Source organism: Oryzias melastigma, linkage group LG21 (genome assembly GCF_002922805.2).
Source record: "Oryzias melastigma strain HK-1 linkage group LG21, ASM292280v2, whole genome shotgun sequence".
NCBI lineage: Eukaryota > Metazoa > Chordata > Actinopteri > Beloniformes > Adrianichthyidae > Oryzias > Oryzias melastigma.
This window is the reverse complement of record NC_050532.1, coordinates 28,032,382-28,050,403: the sequence shown is the minus strand read 5'-3', so window position 1 is coordinate 28,050,403 and position 18,022 is coordinate 28,032,382. Positions and strand designations below refer to the sequence as shown.

Below are 18,022 nucleotides of genomic sequence, written 5' to 3'. Positions count from 1 at the left end.
TTGAAGATGGAGGGATGGAGGGATGGAGGATGGAAGGATGGATGGAGGGATAGAGGGATGGAAAGAGGGATGGAGAATGGTGATGAGACACTGGCTGAATCCCAGAGCTGCAGACCAGTGACCTCCTCAGTCCTAACCGCTCGCAGAGGCAGCATGAGACTCACTCGATGGGGGAGAGCTCTGAGCGAGTCAGACCAGGTGAGCTGCAGGTACAGGAAGTGCCAAACCAGGGGTGTCAAACCCAATCACACAAGGGGCCAGAATCCAAAACACACTTTAGATCGAACAGGATAAACATTTATTGAACACTCTAAAACTACATTTTTAAAACTTTAAAACAGTAACTTTATAACATAATTATGAACTGGGTATATAACATTACCTGTTATAATGCTAGTGTGAATGCTGGAAGCTGAATGTGGCAGCTGAAGAAGCTGAAATTGATAGCTGAAAATGCTGAAGCTGAAAGATTTGTAAATTATTAACTGATTGTCAAATGAACCTTAAAAAAAAAAAAAAAAAAAAAACTTAGGTTAGTCAAAGCAGCTAGCGTGTAGCTGAAATATTAGCCAAACTCCAAAATGGCCTAAAAAATCTCAGTAAATACCAAAATAGTTAAAAAAAAAACGATCATAATGCCAATTTTAAAACTTTAAAACTGTAACCTTTTAACATAATGATGAATAATAAAAAGGCAGGAATATTATTCCTGAATAAATCGACTTAAACCTTAAATAACTTTCAATATTTTCGTCTCCATAAAATATTTTGTCAAAATTGCACAGGTTAGAAATGATCCAAGATAACATCGGGTCATTAATAAAATAAAATGTTCTGGAGGGCCGGATGCAGCCCCCGGGCCTGGACTTTGTCACATGCTCTAAGCGACCAACATCTGGGTCCTAAAAGACCCCCACGAACACCTGAAGGAAATCCGAGGCCTTGCATTCCTGGATCTGCTCCATATCTACAAAATCTGCTCTCCGTGATTGACAGCTCTCAGCTTATTTCCCTCGGGACCGCCCCCCGCCCTCTTCCTCTGCTCTGACTGGACGGTCTCATTACAGTCTTATCTCAGTGGCCTGCTCACCAGGTTTATCTTGGTAATTATGTGGGAGCTTACCTGCTGATGAGGGTCGGGGTCTCCCCCCTCCAGACATCTTTGTATCTGCTCATACAAACAGCTTCCTGCGTCAGATAACTCCTCGTCCTTTCTATCACCCTAATTGTTCGCTCTCGTGTTTGATTTCCTGATGAGGAGGACCGCTCGCACAGATGAAGGTCAACAGTCTGTCATTACACCTTTGTATCTCCAGTGGTTCCTGGTGGAGACCCCCCCGGTCCGGTTCTGGGTCAGAAGGAGCTCTTTCACTCTACCAAAGGGCTGCATGGCGCTCTCGCCCATCCACAGAACGCGCTGGTTCAAATCCCAGCTGGTTCCTGTGCCTGAGTGGATCTGCTAACCAACAGACGGAGTCCTCACCCACGAAGAAGAAACTCAGGCAGAGATGAACCAAGAACATCTCCAGAACATCTCCCTTCATCACAGTTGTGAAGTACTCTGATATGTCAGATTACTCTGATATTTTAGAGTACTTTTACATTTTAGAGTACACTAATGATATTTTAAAGTAAAGCTTATTTTTAAAATGAACTCTCATTTTAGGTTCTCTGCCATTTTACAACGCTGAAATTATAAACCAGATTTTAGTTCAGACTTAGAAAGGCATCAAATGAACACTTATAAAAAAGGAAACATAGCTGAGCTGAAAAACTCAGGCTGATGGCTAAAGGTGAGCTGTGATATATACAGGTACACAGGAACGGGTGGAGGTGAGAACAGGTGGAGATCCTAGAAACAAGTCGCTGACATACAGGTGCAGACCTGAAGGCAGGTTAGCATTGATCTCATTGATGTTATGTGGATCTCCTGCTGGTGATCTGATGATCTCTGGTGATCTGAAGCTCTCTCTGGTGATCTGAAGCTCTCTGTGGTGATCTGAAGCTCTCTGTGGTGATCTGATTATCTCTCTGGTGATCTGATGATCTCTGATGATCTCTGATGATCTCTGGTGATCTGAAGCTCTCTGTGGTGATCTGATGCTCTCTCTGGTGATCTGATGATCTCTGGTGATCTGAAGCTCTCTGTGGTGATCTGAAGCTCTCTGTGGTGATCTGATGATCTCTCTGGTGATCTGATGATCTCTGATGATCTCTGGTGATCTGAAGCTCTCTGTGGTGATCTGATGCTCTCTCTGGTGATCTGAAGCTCTCTGTGGTGATCTGATGATCTCTCTGGTGATCTGATGAACTCTGGTGATCTGATGCTGTCTGTTCTCCTCCGTTCTCCTTTCATTCACTCTGACTTCTCTTAGTGTCCATCAGCGACAGAGAAGGATGTCTGGACGGACGCACATTCTGCCCTGGAGCGTGACCTCGGTCTGCAGCGGCTCGGTCACGCTCCACAGGACTCCAGAACTGTAGCTGTGGGTCTGCTCCCTCCACCCGTCCGCTCGTGTCCCACGCCGCCGCTAAGTGGATTACACTCTGATGATTTGTGTTTGAGCAGAGGCGATCCGTCACGGCGCCTCACAGGAGGATTAGGGGCTGCATGTCATCAGTCTGGTCAGCGAGCATGAGCGCCAGCACGCGCCTGCAGCGCCGCCACGAGCACGGAGACAGGTGAGCAGCACAGGTAACAGGTCTGCAGCCCCTCCATGATTTAATAACCAAACACTGTTTCTACTGCAGCGCCACCTGCTGGGATTCACTGATCCCAGCCTGAGTGACGGGATGAGGAGGTCATCTTCAGGAAGGTCATGTGACTCCTGCTCTGATCCTCACACACCTGCTGATGAAAGTGGCCCAAAACCATGTACAAAGGGGGAGGGGTTTGTGGTGCAATGGGCGTGGTTATTGTGAAAGTGGGAGGAGTCTGTGACTCATGTATGCATAGCAGTTTTCAGATACAGAATCAAGACTGCTGATGGTAGCAGCCCCCCCCCCTTCCACTGGTTAAAGCCTTCTGTTCTATTTGGGTCGGGTCGGTTCTGGTCCCCCCCTCCCTGCATTACAGACGTGCTGACAGAGCAGACCATCTATTCCGGCTGCTGAGCGCCTGAACTCCATTATTCCCTGAGCCCCCCCCCGTGGGTGTCGACACTGATTGTGATTGATGGCTTCCCATTAGAGTGTGTTATCGCTCCGGCTGGAGGAACGACTACTGAGTTGTAACGCGGCGCATTACCTGAGAGCCGCGCGCCCGTCAGGCACGGCCCCCCCCTCCATAAACACGTCATTAGTATTCATATGAAGCCATTCAGCAGCTCGGCTCTGCCGCCGCCTGATTGTGGGGTTCTGCGCTGCAGCTCCTCAAGGCTGCCCCCCCCCGGTTCCTCTTAGCCGACTCTGTCAGAGTGATTGATCGGACCGTGACGCTCAGTGTCCTGCACCAGCCCAACAAATGATGCGGCCCCCGCCAGCAGACCTTGGCCAGGAAGAGATCAATATTTCACCATTAAACTCTATCAGAGGGAAGTAGGGATGGGGGGGTACGGGGGGGGGGCTCCATCTGAAGTCACCTCTCATCTGTGATGAATGTCTCCGGGGACAGGAATCATGTTGGGACACACCTCAACAAGCCCCCCCAGCTTCACGCTTCGTCTCCTGCAGCTTCCCTGGAGCTTCAGCCCCCCCCAGGGACTAAAGGACGGGAATCTGATGGATCCCGGGGGGGTCCAATTCCTGCTGGAGCTGAGGAGCTCCCCTGAGGTGGGCGGGACAAGAACATCTGGTCTCCATGGTAACGCCTCACACAGCCTCCGATGATGACACAGCAGGTGAGCCCCGCCCCCTGCTTCACCTGGACTCTTCTCTGCAGGCTGAAGGTCAGGAGGCCCCCGCGGGGCCCCCGGTTCCTCCCGCGGACCGGAGAGCCCGGCTCCACGGCAGATAATTGCTTGTCAGGAACAAATAGAGAGATTAATGAGTTCATTAGAGGAAGTTTGGCTCCTCTCGGCGAGCGCGCAGCACGCCTCTTGTTTCATCAGACGCTTCGCCCTGAACAATAACATTCACGCAGCAGATTCTCTCCTCCCCTCATGTACGGTACAGGAGCTGCAGCAGAACCGGCCCGGACGGCCCGCCGCCATCCTTCATCTTCATTAGAGCGCCGGCAGACAGCACATCCATCTGCAGCCGTGCTGGTGCACGTGAGGCGTGCACGGCAGGTCTGTGCGGAACACTCAGATCCAGCAGCTTCCAGATCCAGTTCCCATCAAATTCAGATCTTTGGATCTGATTTTTAAGAAAACAGAGATTAGAACTGAGAATGAGGACCTCTGCTGGCCGTCTGCAGTCATTACAACCATCAGAAGACGAGCTGCTGCTTCACTGACCTTCAGTCATTCCTCCTCCGGAAGAACAAAGTTCTTTCTCCGTTTCAGAAGAACAAAATTCTTTCTCGTTTCAGAAGAACAAAATTCTTTCTCGTTTCAGAAGAACAAAATTCTTTCTCGTTTCAGAAGAACAAAGTTCTTTCTCGTTTCAGAAGAACAAAGTTCTTTCTCGTTTCAGAAGAACAAAATTCTTTCTCGTTTCAGAAGAACAAAGTTCTTTCTCCGCTTCGCAAGAACAAACTTCTTTCTGGCTCGTTCAGATAAAAACCTTAAAGGTTCCAGAACTACGAGGAGACAAACCTCTGCTGAACTGTTACGGCAGAAACTGAAACACGAGCAGCTTCAGAGCTTCAGATGAAGCGGCAGGTGAAACAGAACAAATACTTCTCTTTATTTCAGATTTCTGGATCCGACAGTCGTTTCATCATCAGACTTCCCAAACCATAAAAACACTGATTTCACGAGCATCAGAAGGTCCGATCCAGATCCGGTCCTAAGGTGGACCTCTGCTGAGGAACAAGAAGACTGAGTCCTCCTGGACCCGTGGAGCCGACCCCCTAAGCTCCTCCCCTTTGGGCTTCTCCTCGGTGAGCTGGATCACACCTGCACAGGTGAAGCTGCTCACAGTCCTCCACCCACTCTGACTCCGTCTGGGTGGGGTTGGCACCGCTGTGGTGGAGCAGACCCCCCAGGCTCGTCAAATACTGAGTCCGTGTGCTGGGGGGGCGGAGCAGGTCTCCCCTCAGTCCTGGTGGGTCTTCTGGAGGAGTTTGTGTTCGTACTGAGAGAGAAATCAGAGCAGCAGCTGACGGAGGTCCGGTTCTGGTTCTGACTCAGTCTGATCACATGACTTCATGCTCAGAGCCCACCCCCCCCCTTACCAAAGCCAGCTGCCGTCCGATGTTTCCCATGGTGATGACCCCGGCGAAGAAGATGCAGGGCAGCCAGGAGCGGATGTACAGGAAGTCGGGGGAGGTGTACCTGCAGGAGGAGGAGCATCTTCAAACTGGGAGGAGTCTCAGTTCTAACAGGAACTGGGTTTACAAGGCGAGTGGGGGGGGGGGTCCTGTCCTCGTGGAGGAACTTACTGGAAGACTTGGTTGTAGACCAGCAGCTGCGTGGTCAGCGTCGCCAGCAGGGCGATGGCCACGCCCAGAGCGAAGCCGCGGCGGGACCGGTCGAAGGTCCACCACAGCCCGATGGACAGCGCCGCCAGTGTCAGCGACAGCTGGACGTTGTTGGCGAAGTCCACTTTCTGATGGGGCGGGGTCAAGGAGAACTCCCACCCCCACACTGGTGAGCAGATACCTGCAGCCCAGATGGCGGCGTTTACGCAGCACGGGGGGGCGGTTGGTGAAAGGATACGGCGCTGGCGTGGTTGATGCCCACGAAGACGGCCACGCAGCGCATCACGCTGGACCACTCCCTCTTGAAGCGGTGCGGCGCCCCCACCCGGCTGTCGATGCAGGGGTACAGCAGACCAATCACAGCTGTGGGGGGCGTGTCAGCTCAGTCACCAACATCACGTAACCCCCCCCCCCCCCACACACACACACCTGTACACACCTGAGGCGGTGCCGCAGCACGGAGGAACCCACCACGCCGAGGAGAAGATGCTGCTGATGACGTCCGGCGGGAAGAGCGTGACGTTCCTCTGCACCTGCAGCAGGTTCAGCACCAGCGCCAGGAACACCCCCACGGAGAAGAGCAGCCCCCCCCGGATCAGCAGGTTGGCGTTCCTGCCGGGGAGCAGACGGAGCTCGGCCCACGGGTTCTGACGGGAGGGTGTGAAGCTGCTGAGCTCACCTGTCAGTGATGAAGGACAGGTAGGGCCCCCGAGGCCCCGCCCCTGCACCCCCGCTCATGGCCGTCGGCGTCACGGACTTCCAGAATCCAGGCGAGGTGAGGCTCATCAGCGCACCCTCCTGTCACGGCAGACCTAAACGTTCCAGAGACAGGTGAGACAGGTCTAAGCCCCGCCCTCTGTCACACTCCTGCTTTGCAGCCTGAAGTCAGACTGCTCAAGCTCCGCCCACCACCTGCATCACCATGACAACATGCCAGACGGCTCTCTGCTTTAACGAGTTAAATGTTCTAAAGGTTCTGATGACGGTCACAGGTTCCTCCAGGTGAGAACGGGAACGTCAGCCGGATCACATGACTCCTTCCAGGTGAAACTGTCAATCAAACCTGCAGGTGGGTCAGAACCTTTGGAGAACACGGAGCTCAGACCCGATCATTCACCTGACCACCAGAGAAGTGTTCCTTCAGGATCGGGTCCAACAGAACCGACCCGTCTCACAGATGTTAAAACACCACAGCGCTGACCTCTGACCTCTCTGTGACACCAGAACCAGAACTGGGTTCAGAACATCAGATAAGATCTGCCAGAACCCTCACAGTGGATGGGTCACAGCCCAGAACCAGCTTGACAAAGTCTCTCCAGGTCCGTATAGGACCGGATTGGACCGGTTCTATACGGATCCAGAAGAAACAGGATTCAACCTTCAGGCTGGATCCAGAAGGATCCTGTAAACCCGCAGATTAGAAAGTTCCGGATTACACTCAAATCTTCCGGGTTCGAGGAAGGGTCCACCAGAACCGCCGTGACAGAGGAGGAGCAGTCCGGTCCCGTCACCTCTGGACCGTCCAGAACCACAGGAGAACCTTAAATGATGGACTGGACTAGCTACATGCTAAGCTAGCTGTAGGCTCGCGGGGCTGAACAGCCCGCTGCCGCGCGCGCGCCTCATCAGGCGGGGTCGAGCCTCACCTGAGGTCCGCGGGAGTCTCCCCTGAACACGTTCATGTCAGAACGCGGAGGCGGTTCGAGTCCCAGAACCGGGTCACCCCGCTGAGCCTCCTGCTCCGCGGCTAAACAAACAGCCGTGACGTAACCACGTTACGCAAAGGATCACGTGGCTGAATTCGGATGTTTCCCCGCCTCTCACCTGACAACAGATGAGGCCCCGCCCCCTGCCGCAGGGACAGGTTAATATAATATATTTTAGGTAAAACTAAAAGAAAATTACGAACAGATTTTGGTTCAAAACATGTAACTAATGATCAACTATGATTTATACTAATCTTTAAAATGTATTTAAGGTTTTAACGAGTTTTTTGGAGCAGGATCTAAGATTACAACAGAATCCAGCAGCCAGGGGGGGTGGGGGGGGGACTGATCTTATTGGACCGAGGTGAATGAAATGTAGGTTGGTTGAGAGAGAAAGAACAACTTAGTCTTCAATACTTAATGCATAATCCCCTCTTTTAAAATATATTTTTCGTTAAAGAATCTACAGTTCATGAAGATCGTCTGCAGAATCACCGGTCAGCTCTGGTGGATCGTTCTTTTTCAAGCTCCAAGATCGTCTAGATGCAACATTTGGATCTAATGTTGGATGGAACCAACTTCAGGATGAAGCTTATTAATTACAAAAAGATTTAGAAACTTACGTTTACAATAATGATTTGTATGATTTGTGTGTTGTTTGTGTGACGGTCACAAAAACGATTGTTGTTGTTCAACCTTTTAAAGTTTTTGTGCATGTAGTAAAATGTGTGTATTTTATGTCCCAGGAAGACGAGCGACCACTTTGTGGAAGCTAATAGGGTTCCAAATAAACAAATAAACAATGTGGGCGTGGCTACAGTAGAGAGAAGTGTGAACATGCTTTGTTTGGCTTCCTGTCATTGTTGATGCAGATTTTCAAAATAAAACAGAAATAAGAGCAAATAAACCTTCAGTTTCCTGTCTGATGAAGAAGCTCCTCCTCTTTTTACCAGCAGCAGGTCAGCGCCTCTGCCATCACACTGTCAGAGTTAATCGGGCCTTCCAGCTCCGTGCGCGAGCCGTGCACGTGGCTGTTCAGGACGAACCGGCTGATAAATCATTTGTAGGTAATTAGCGTCTGCAAGGTTACGCCTGACGCGCGTCTTCATCTTAATTACAGCAGAATTTGTTCCATTAATTTCATCTGGAGCACCAGCGGCGCCAGCAGAGTTCATCTTCCTGCTGTCAGCGCCACGCCGCGCTCAGAACATCTGCAGCGGGTGCCGTGAAACCGCTTCTGAGACCACAACGGTCTTCAACGACGGGATCAGGTCAGATTAGACAGATCCGGTCCTGAAGCCGACATGAAGCAGCAGATCCAGGATTTCAGGTCCATCAAACCTCTGGTTCCTTCAGAACCGGACCGGGTTTAACGTCCAGTCGTCTAAGAACCTCCTGCTTTCTCACAGTTTAAAAACAGAACTTCCGTTACCCACAGCTGCACCTGAATGCCTCACGGTGCTGATTTCAAACACTCAAGGTTCTGACCCGATTCTTAAAACATGAGTGTCACACTTCAGTCAGACATCAAGGAACCGAAGACGCTTGAAGTTCAAAGCTTTATTTAACAAGCTCCAGAACCTCAGGCAGGTTCTGGATCCAGAAAGTTCTGATGGTTCCATCGCCGCTCAGTTACATAAAGAGTTTCAGCTGGTGATGTCATCAGAGCAGCTGTGCGTCAGCATCTGCCCTTGGTGGGCCGTCTGGTCTTTTTGGGAGGGCCGTCCTTCCGGCCCCGCCTCTTCTGGCGTTTGGTCTTGTGGGGGTCCTCTTTCCCCGCCCCCTCGGCCAACACCTTCTTCTCCTTGTTCTTGGTCAGCTCCTCCTCGGTCATGGGCTCGATGATGCTGCCCAGCTGGGTCAGAACTTTGGGCTTGGTGAGCTTCTTGACGGTGCGCTCGGTGTTCCAGGTGCGGCCCAGCGGCGTGCGCACGGTGCTCTCGAACTGGGCGTGGCTGTCGAAGGGGAAGGGCAGGGAGCTGACCTGGTGAGCGCCGAGCGAGCTGTTCCTCTGCTCGGAGATGATGACGGCGGGCAGGCGCTGGTCCTTCCGGGGTTCAGCCGGCGCCACTTTGACCCGGAACCTTTGGCGCTTTCGGCTGGACGGCTTGAGGCCCTGCCCCCCCCACTCCCCCCAGCCCGGCAGCGTCAAGTCCACCACCTTGGGCTTGGCGGCGTCCTCCTGTTTCCTCTTGTCCTTGAGGAAGTCTGCGACGACGTCGTCCCCGGCGAAGGCCTCCATGATGAGCCCCCGCTGGTCCAGCTCCTCATCAGAACCGTCTGCGGCGTCAGTCGTGGTCGGGGCGAGCGGCACCGTGACGGTTTTGGCCTTTTTGGTGAGGACTTCTTTTAGCTCGATGTCTCTTTTACGTTTTTTTCTTGCCTTCTTCCCTGAGGGCGGGGCCTCCTCTTTAGGGGGTGGCTGTGGAGCCTCCGTAGGAGGGCGGAGCTCCGTATCCTCAGGTGGGAGGAGCTCCACATCCTCGACAGTCCTGATTCTCATCAGTCCTTCTTCAAGTGGGGCGGAGTTAGCCGGCGCCGCCGCCTCCTCCTTCAGCCCTTCTGTAACTCCTTTGAAGAGACTCCTGAACTCAGAAAGCCCCTCCTCCTCCTCTGCAGACTCCTCCTCCTCCTCACCAGCAGGCTCCTCCTGCTCCTCCTCCTGGCGAAGCTTTCTCCTGCTCTCAAACTCTCTAAGAAGCTCCTCCTCCTCATCCACCTCCTTCTCCTCCTCTTCCTCCTCCTCCTCCGCAGGACCAGCCTCCTCCTGCTCGCTCCTCTGGGGTTCTGCAGGTTCTGCAGACAGCTCTCCTCTCATCCAGGGGTTGGAGGAGACCTGACCCGGTTCTGCGTCGTTGACAAAGTCCGGCAGGAGTTCTGGCTCGGAGGCTGCGTCCTCCTCCTGCTCCTCCTGTGTGCTGAGCGCGCTCCTCACCTTCTGGGTCAGGTCTTTGTTCAGCTCCAGCTGCTGCTGCATGGCCCGCCGGGCCCCCTGGTCGTACTTGGCCATGACGGCTTTGGCCCGGGCCCACTTCCCGCTGTTCTGGTGCTTCAGGGACATCCTCTCCTTCATGCGGGCCAGCTCCATCTTGTTGAGCTCCTCCAGAGCGCCGGTCGGGTCCGTCTTCACCATCTGCTCGAACTGCTTCAGGAACTCTCGGCGCCGGGCCTTGTTCTGGACCCGGTGGTACTTCTTGCTCTTGATCTTCCTCTCTCTGCGGGCCTTGGCCTCATAGTAGGACTGCAGGGCCCGGACCTTCTGCAGCTCGGCTCTCCGGATCTGGGCCTCCTCCAGGCTCATGGCCCGGAGCGAGGCCTCCTCTGCCGGGGTCAGAACCGGGTCGTGGATCGGCTGCTTGTTGGCGGACAGCAGGTTGAAGACCTCCTGCTCCAGAGGAGTCTGCGCCTTCCAGCCGCTCACCACCTTCTCCAGCGGTTTGGGTCCCGCCGGCTCCTGGTTCTGCGGGAAGACCAGCTGCTCCGCCTTGCGGTTCTGGATCACCACGCTCTTCCAGCGGCTCACGTGCACGGCGGCCTTCTGGAAGGCCAGGTCCCTCTGCACGCGCTCGCTCTCCTGCCTGCTGAGCGGCTGCTCCACCGTCTTCTGGCTGCGGCGCAGGTTCTGCAGCTGCTTCCGGGTCTGGGTCGGAACCGCGGGGCCGTCCTTCGCCCCCCCGATGAGGTCAGAGAGCTGCACCTTTTGGCGCTCCCCCTCCGCGGTCACGGCGAACTCGGACATGCGCACGGCCGCCTCGGACCTCTCCCCCAGCGGCTTCTTCCTGCCGCCGCGGAGCGCGGAGATGGCCTCGACGAGCCTCACGCGCCTGCGCTCGTCCTCCTCGTCCGCGCGCTCATCTTCTGCCTCGCGCTCCATCTCTGGATCCTCGCGCTCCATCTCGGTGCTGCTTTTACTTCCACTCCCGTCCGAACCTCCTGCCATCACCGCCGCTCTGAACCCACGTTTTTGCCGCAAACTCCTCTGTCGTGAATCACAGCCGGAAACTGAGACAGACTGTCGTGAATCTCGTTGAAAGCAGCTTTGAGCGCATGCGCGGTGTAGCGATTGTTCTTTTTCATTATTTTCTTTCTTTTTTTTACATAATGACAAAAATACAAACTCCAGCAGAGGTTGAACACACTAGAATATTTTAAAGGTAAATGTGTTTTAATCGTTTTATCAGTGGTGTTTTGTTATGTTGTTGTTTCATTGAACATAATGACAAAAATAAAAACTCCAGCTGAGGGTATTTAAATCCGCGGTACCGATTATAGGCATAACAAGAAAAAAATAAAAATAAAGAAGAAAAAAAGCTTTACGGTCACGTGCTGCGATCACGTGACCCGCCCTCAGTTTTCCGTCCAACATGGCCGCGTCTGTGTTCCAGAGAGTCCGGACCGGGTCCAAACTAGGCGCCCAGTACGACCAGGAGGGCCATCTGATCCAGGTACGTCTGTGTTCGGTGATGCCGAACTCCGAACCGAGCCCGTCCCACGAGAGAAACGCAGCCTGCGGCCGGAACCGCTGGAGCTAGCGGGTCCGGGTCAGGCTGGAGACGCGGTTCGGGAAGCTGAGGGTGTTTGTCTGCAGGTGGAGAGCCGCGAGGATGAGGAGCAGAGCGTGAAGCTGGCCGAGATCCTGGAGCTGCTGCTGGCCGCCGGCTACTTCCGGGCCCGGATCAAAGGCCTGTCCCCGTTCGATAAGGTCAGCTGACCTGCGCGCGAGCCCGCTCCACGTCACCTGAGCCCGAGTGACGCAGCTTCTCCTCCTCAGGTGGTGGGGGGGATGACCTGGTGCATTACCACCTGTAACTTTGACGTGGACGTGGACCTGCTGTTCCAGGAGAACTCCACCATCGGTCAGAAGATGTAGGTTTCCTCCCAGAGGAGCTCATCATCATCATCATCATCATCACCTCCTGGTGTCTGCTGCTCATGTCTCTGCTGTTACTCAGAGCTCTGACGGAGAAGATCGTCTCTGTCCTGCCAAAGATGAAGTGTCCTCACCGGCTGGAGCCTCATCAGATCCAGGGCCTGGACTTCATCCACATCTTCCCAGTCATTCAGGTCAGACCGATGAGACTCGGCTCTCTCCAGTCTTCTCCGGGGCTGTTCTGAAGGTCCGTTTCCTGCTGCTTCTCGTTTCAGTGGCTGGTGAAGCGAGCCATTGAGACCAGAGAGGAGATGGGAGACCAAGTGAGAGCCTTCTCCATCGCAGAGTTCCAGAAGACTCACAAACTGCCAGAAGTACGACACCGATGCACACAGACCCACAGAGGCCACGCCCACCGTTTTAACTCAGTCATCCAAACATCGTCTCTGTGTGCGGCGCTCATCGCCCCGACAGACGTCTTCACGCCGTTTGCTCTGTGGTTTCAGGATGAGGAGTTCCTTCAGAGGAAGGACAAAGCTGTCAGGGCCATCGTCACCGTCCAGGTGAGCAGCTGCAGGTCTGTGCGCTCTCATTGGTCCGTTGGAGTACGGGTTATGAAGTTCTCCTGCTTTCCAGGAAGTCTACAAACCTCAGAGGAAGTACAGGAGGCAGAAGGAGGCGGAGGAGCTGCAGGATGAGGAGTCCAGAGTCCACTCCACTCTGTTGGAGTACGGGAGGTAAGACCCGCCCTCCAGGTGTGTGGTGTCAGGGATGACATGGTGGTGACGGGTCAGGAGGTTTCCAGGATGGTTCTGCAGAATGGTGGATGTTCTGCTGCATCTCAGGAGCTTCTTCCATTCTGTCTGCAGAGGTTTACTGATCTACTGCTCTGAACTGACGCCCCCTGGTGGCAGTGTGCTGTAAGCAGTGTTTGTGCGCGTGTGTGTGAGTGTGTGCGCACGTGAAGGGTGAGCTGTGTTTGTTCTGCCCCCCCCCCCATCATCAGATTCTTCTGAAGGAACTGCAGTCCTCATGTGTGCCTGCAGGGGGCGATGTTCTCCAGAGAACTGGAGCACAACATGAGAGTGGGGTGTGCATGCTGCGAGCGTGCACGTGAGTGTGGTGCATTTATGCTGTGAGCGTGCACGTGAGTGGGATCTATTTATGCTGTGAGCGTGCATGTGAGTGTGGTGCATTTATGCTGTGACCGTGCACGTGAGTGTGGTGCATTTATGCTGTGAGTGTGCACGTGAGTGTGTTTATTTATGCTGTGAGCGTGCACGTGAGTTTGGTGCATTTATGCTGTGAGCGTGCACAAGAGTGTAGTTATACATGATGTGAGCGTGCACGTGAGTATGGTGCATGTATGCTGTGAGCGTGCACGTGAGTGTTTTTTATTTATGCTGCGAGTGTGCACGTGAGTGTGTTTTATTTGTGCTGTGAGCGTGCATGTGAGTATGGTGCATGTATGCTGTGAGCGTGCACGTGAGTGCTCCAGTCTGACCCTCCTCTCCTTCCAGGCGTCTTGGCTTCAGTAAATCCTCCCAGACAGCAGAGGTAAGAGTGCAGCGCCGCCCCCTGCTGGTCAGGACGAGTGCCTGGACACCAGAACCGGTTTGGACTTTAGTGAGGTTCTGTTCTCCTGAACCCTTCTGTCCTGTGTCCTTCTGGAGGAGGGGAAGGCGCCGCTGACCCCCGGCTCTCAGGCGGGCCCTCCAGGGATGGCTGAGGTGTCAGAGGAGGACCACCTGCAGGCGGCAGAGGAGGTGAGCTCCTCTTTAGTGAGATGCAGGTCCTCACAGATCAGGAGGAGGTGCTAACAGACCCCCCACCCCCCCTCTGCTCCTCAGATGAGGATCAAAACCCTGATGACCAACATGGCCGCCATGGCGAGTGAAGAGGTACGTCGGTGTGGGCTCAGCTGGAGGACCTCCACATTCCCTCTGTGAGGGTTCGGGTTCCGGTCCAGTCTCGAGGTTCTGACAGCTGTGACTGTTTGCAGGGGAGGCTGATGGCCAGCGCCGTGGGTCAGATCGTGGGTCTGCAGTCGCAGGAGATCAAGCAGATGGCCTCGGAGTACGCCGAGAAGGTGAGCAGGAGGTCCTCTCGACTCCTCCGGGGTTCAGGCTGGGGTTCCGGTCCAGGAGCCCGGTCCAGGAGCCCGGTTGTTATCTCCTGCATCTTCTGGAGCTTCATCCAGAGTCTGTCCGCCTCCCGCAGCAGTCCGAGCTTTCCTCGGAGGAGCGTCAGGAGCGCTTCGGGCCGCTGCAGCAGCACCGCCGAACGGTCGCCTCGCTCAACAAGCAGATCCAGATGAAGCTGAAGCAGCTGGAGCAGGTGAGTCCCCCGCCACGCCTCCACAGGAGGAGGCTCCGCCTCCTGAAATGGTGGCTGACATTCGTCTCCTCACAGCTGCAGGTGGAGCACGCAGACGTGAAGGCCAGTTGTGAGCAGGCCAAGCAGAAGCTGACGGAGGTGAGTGTCTGCGTTCATCCAAACACCAGAACTGCAGGTCTGAAGAACAGAACCGGGCCGGGCCTGACCCATCTCTCTCATCAGGCTGTGGAGCGCTCCGAGCAGCTGGAGCAGGACCTGAAGTCTCTGCAGGAGGAGGAGGAGCAGGCGGACAGCAGGTGAGGGCTCCACCTGGCCGGGAGGTTCTGTCAGAACATGTTCTGGTACTGAGCATCCAACCCGCTCCGTCCTGCAGGCTGCTGGAGAAGCTGAAAGCTTTGGTCACCATGAACGAGAACCTGAAGCAGCAGGAGCAGGACTTCCGCGCGCACTGCAGGGTGAGCGATCGGACCCGGTCGTTCGGACCTTTCCGCACCGCCGGGCTCACGGTGGATGTGTGTGTGTCCTCAGGAGGAGATGACGCGCCTCCAGCAGAACATCGAGGAGCTGAAGTCCGCTTCTGGACAGGATGCCGAGGAGGAGAAGGTACCGCTGGTTCTGACCCATTCTCTTTTCACGAACAGATGACAGAACCGTCTGACCCTCTTTTGTTTGCCGCCCAAAGAGGAACCAGCTGATTGACGCCCAGTACAACTCGGACCGGGAGAAGCTGCAGAAGATCCGCCTGCTTATGGTAACCACCAGAACCGGACCGGACCACGAGGATGGAAGAACGCTGTGATCCGGCTGATTGTTTTAAATGTTTCATCCTCGTGTCTGAGCCTCGCTGCTACGCCCACATCTCCACAACTTCTCTTGTTGGTTCTGAAACCCGGAGGAGGTCCAGATCTTCTCCTTTCTCTGCAGGCTCGCAGGAACCGGGAGATCGCCATCCTGCAGAGGAAGATCGACGAGGTGCCGAGCCGCGCCGAGCTCACGCAGTACCAGAAGAGGTTTGTGGAGCTCTACAGCCAAGGTGGGTTCTGAAGAGTGGAGCAGCACCCGCAGGGGGCGCCGTCTCTGAAAGTCCAGCAGGGGGCGCCCTCCCTGAAAGTCCAGCAGGGGGCGCCGTCTCTGAAAGTCCAGCAGGGGGCACCCTCCCTGAAAGTCCAGCAGGGGGCGCCCTCCCTGAAAGTCCAGCAGGGGGCGCCGTCTCTGAAAGTCCAGCAGGGGGCGCCGTCTCTGAAAGTCCAGCAGGGGGCGCCCTCCCTGAAAGTCCAGCAGGGGGCGCCCTCCCTGAAAGTCCAGCAGGGGGCGCCGTTTCTGAAAGTCCACTTGTTTGTTTCTTCCAGTTTCTGCTACTCACAAAGAAACCAAGCAGTTCTTCACGCTGTACAACACCTTAGATGACAAGAAGGTCTACCTGGAGAAGGAGGTGAGACTCTCACTCCTGTCAGGCACAGGGGGGCAGCACTCCTCAGAAGCTCCGGGTCCAGCAGTCCTCATGAAGACGCTGACTGTGGTCTGGTGACGTCGGGGTTCTGCTTCCCGGTTCCTCTGACTCTGATCCTGCGTTTCTGTTCCAGGTGAACCTGCTGAACTCCATCCACGATAACTTCCAGCAGTAAGTAGCACTCGGGTCCGTCGGGCTCCGTCGGCGTCGACGGCCGCGGCGCCGTCAGACTTGCAGCCTCACCTCTCTCTCTCCTCAGAGCGATGTCCTCCTCAGCAGCCAGGGAGCAGTTCCTGCGGCAGATGGAGCAGATCGTGGAGGGCATCAAGCAGAACCGCATCAAGGTGAGGGTCCGGCAGAACCTTGACTTTCAGGAGGAGGTCCGCTCCTGTCGGAGTGGGCGGGGCAAGCTTCAGTCCAGGTGTGGTCAGAGCAGGTTCAGGATCCTGAAGACCTTCTGACCGCAGAAGAGAAGGACCCTCACGTCTCCAGAACGGCGCTTTCCGCTCGCTTCTGCACATGCTCAGATCCACTCTGCTCCCCAGATGGAGAGGAAGAAGCAGGAGAACAAGATGAGGAGAGATCAGCTGAACGACGAGTACCTGGAGCTGCTGGACAAGCAGAGACTCTACTTCAAGACCGTCAAAGACTTCAAGGAGGTGAGAGGAGGTCCAGGAGGAGACGGCAGCAGAACCTTCCAGAACCAAACAGTTGGTTGATGGATGTGAGCAGATCCTCGGCTCTCCTCCGTCATGAATCTCCTTCTGTCTCCAGGAATGTCGCCGGAACGAGATGCTGCTCTCCAAGCTGAGGGCCAAAGGAGCTTCTTAGTTCTCTTGGTTCTGTCGGCCCAGTGGACCGTCTGCTAGCTGCGAGCAGAACGTCGGATGGACGTCCAGAGCCTGACGGATGGGATTCTGCAGAACCTTCAGTCTTCATCCAGGTTCTGCTGTTTGGACCTGGAGGTCATGTGACCCGTTACCTCTGTTACCCCCTAATAAAGAGTCCTTGAACCGTCTTAGATGTCAGATTTGTCTCTGGACCTTTTGGTTCTGATGAGGGTTTGTTGGATTAACCACGAGGGGCGGGGCCTAACGGCAGCATCAGGATGCAGATGCACGTTCGTTGCTCACTTGTCTGCTGCAGCCCAGACTTAAGATGTTGTCACGTGCACGCTCCTGATCTAATCTCACCGTCAACCATAACCGGATACAGACAGTTGGTTCTGATCCGACTCTTTGGACTCTGCGGGTCCAGAACCAAAACGGATCCTGAAAACTCTGTGCTCTCATCACGTCTGTTTGAGGTTCTGTGTCAGAGGACGACGGGGCGACTGTGGAGCAGGGGTGCAGCGGTCGACCTCTGACCAGAAAGTCACAGGTTTGAATCCCTCATGGGGTCCCTGAACCTCACGCCGCTCCTGGAGGTTAAAGGTTGGCGGGATCAGTGATTGAGTAAGTGACCGATCAGAGGATGGAGGAGGGGCTCCTTCCTGGTTCTTTACCACGAATGCTAGCTCAGGTGGAAGGTCCACCCCAAACGAAACCCAAACGACCCGTTTTAGGGATCCAAACCGCTCTTCTGTCTCCGTCTGCAGAGTTCTCGGGTCTCCCAGAACCTCCAAACTCCCCATCTGTGTCTCTGAGTCCTCTTGAGGTCTTTGTGATCTCCAGGTTTCATTCTGCTGTGAACCGGTCCCACTAAAGACCTCCTATGTGTCTGTGGTTCTCAGCAGAACCAGAACCGTGGAATCCTCTGGAGGTTGGAAAAATTCTGGGAATGTCAGTTTGTGTTTCCAGCAGCTCCTGAAGATAAGGAGTCCTTATCAAACCGCAGCTCAGCATCATCCTGCTGCTGATAGTCGGCTGGGAGAATCTTCGGATCATCGGGTCCGGGACGGGCAGGATGCTCTGATGCTCTCAGGACGTCTCCACGCCACCGGAGCGTCATCACCTTCACATCACGGCTGCAGCAAACTCCTGTTTCCATCTCTAAATCTGGTCTTTGACGACCAGGTGAGGGTCCAGCTGCCCCGCCCCCCAGCAGGTGATGGCAGGAAAGCGCGGCCTTCAGGGTCACATGATCGGCGTTCAGGTTGGAGAGAAGCCGTGTTGTTGTTCCTCTATCAGCTGCTC

At 54.8% G+C, this 18,022-nt stretch overlaps 3 protein-coding genes across 4 annotated transcripts; 1 reads left to right on the top strand and 2 right to left on the bottom strand.

The window, feature by feature from the left end:
* Positions 1-4,764: 4,764 nt before the first annotated feature.
* insig2 (insulin induced gene 2) lies at positions 4,765-7,327 on the bottom strand. Its single transcript, XM_024287221.2, has 7 exons — positions 7,171-7,327; positions 6,204-6,336; positions 5,964-6,136; positions 5,763-5,887; positions 5,486-5,652; positions 5,279-5,378; positions 4,765-5,178 (listed from the first exon to the last, which is right to left on the bottom strand). Exons 2-7 carry the CDS (start codon positions 6,308-6,310, stop codon positions 5,140-5,142), a joined length of 711 nt encoding a protein of 236 aa, XP_024142989.1. The 5' UTR covers positions 6,311-6,336; positions 7,171-7,327; the 3' UTR covers positions 4,765-5,139.
* A 1,448-nt stretch (positions 7,328-8,775) lies between these two features.
* On the bottom strand, positions 8,776-11,199 carry si:dkey-251i10.3 (uncharacterized protein LOC553498 homolog). The gene has a single exon (XM_024286661.2). The coding sequence runs from the start codon at positions 11,168-11,170 to the stop codon at positions 8,909-8,911; it is 2,262 nt and encodes a 753-aa protein (XP_024142429.1). The 5' UTR covers positions 11,171-11,199; the 3' UTR covers positions 8,776-8,908.
* Positions 11,200-11,313: 114 nt separating this feature from the next.
* On the top strand, positions 11,314-16,905 carry ccdc93 (coiled-coil domain containing 93). Of its 2 annotated transcripts, XM_024286663.2 has the most exons (24): positions 11,314-11,384; positions 11,616-11,675; positions 11,819-11,932; positions 12,002-12,096; positions 12,183-12,294; positions 12,376-12,474; positions 12,607-12,663; positions 12,737-12,837; positions 13,621-13,657; positions 13,774-13,866; positions 13,951-14,001; positions 14,103-14,189; positions 14,321-14,437; positions 14,513-14,575; positions 14,660-14,733; positions 14,811-14,892; positions 14,966-15,040; positions 15,120-15,188; positions 15,362-15,470; positions 15,787-15,869; positions 16,021-16,058; positions 16,147-16,231; positions 16,433-16,546; positions 16,662-16,905. In XM_024286663.2, the coding sequence occupies exons 4-24, from the start codon at positions 12,014-12,016 to the stop codon at positions 16,716-16,718; spliced, it is 1,686 nt and encodes a 561-aa protein (XP_024142431.1). In that variant the 5' UTR covers positions 11,314-11,384; positions 11,616-11,675; positions 11,819-11,932; positions 12,002-12,013; the 3' UTR covers positions 16,719-16,905. The 2 variants fall into 2 exon arrangements, with proteins under 2 accessions (XP_024142431.1, XP_024142430.1); XM_024286662.2 differs by lacking the exon at positions 11,314-11,384 and having other exon boundaries at positions 11,438-11,675.
* The last annotated feature ends 1,117 nt before the right edge of the window (positions 16,906-18,022 follow it).

What these genes read in the sequence shown, in the direction of transcription:
- ccdc93 (XM_024286662.2), top strand. Translation starts at nt 11,595, where the DNA reads ATGGCCGCGTCTGTGTTCCAGAGAGTCCGGACCGGGTCCAAACTAGGC. An exon ending in GCCTGTCCCCGTTCGATAAG is followed by an intron (nt 11,933 to 12,001) that starts GTCAGCTGACCT and finishes TCTCCTCCTCAG; the next exon opens with GTGGTGGGGGGGATGACCTG. An exon ending in CCAAGCAGAAGCTGACGGAG is followed by an intron (nt 14,576 to 14,659) that starts GTGAGTGTCTGC and finishes CTCTCTCATCAG; the next exon opens with GCTGTGGAGCGCTCCGAGCA.
- si:dkey-251i10.3 (XM_024286661.2), bottom strand. Translation starts at nt 11,170, where the DNA reads ATGGCAGGAGGTTCGGACGGGAGTGGAAGTAAAAGCAGCACCGAGATG.
- insig2 (XM_024287221.2), bottom strand. Translation starts at nt 6,310, where the DNA reads ATGAGCCTCACCTCGCCTGGATTCTGGAAGTCCGTGACGCCGACGGCC. An exon ending in GTGCTGCGGCACCGCCTCAG is followed by an intron (nt 5,888 to 5,963) that starts GTGTGTACAGGT and finishes CGCCCCCCACAG; the next exon opens with CTGTGATTGGTCTGCTGTAC. An exon ending in GTCTACAACCAAGTCTTCCA is followed by an intron (nt 5,379 to 5,485) that starts GTAAGTTCCTCC and finishes CTCCTCCTGCAG; the next exon opens with GTACACCTCCCCCGACTTCC.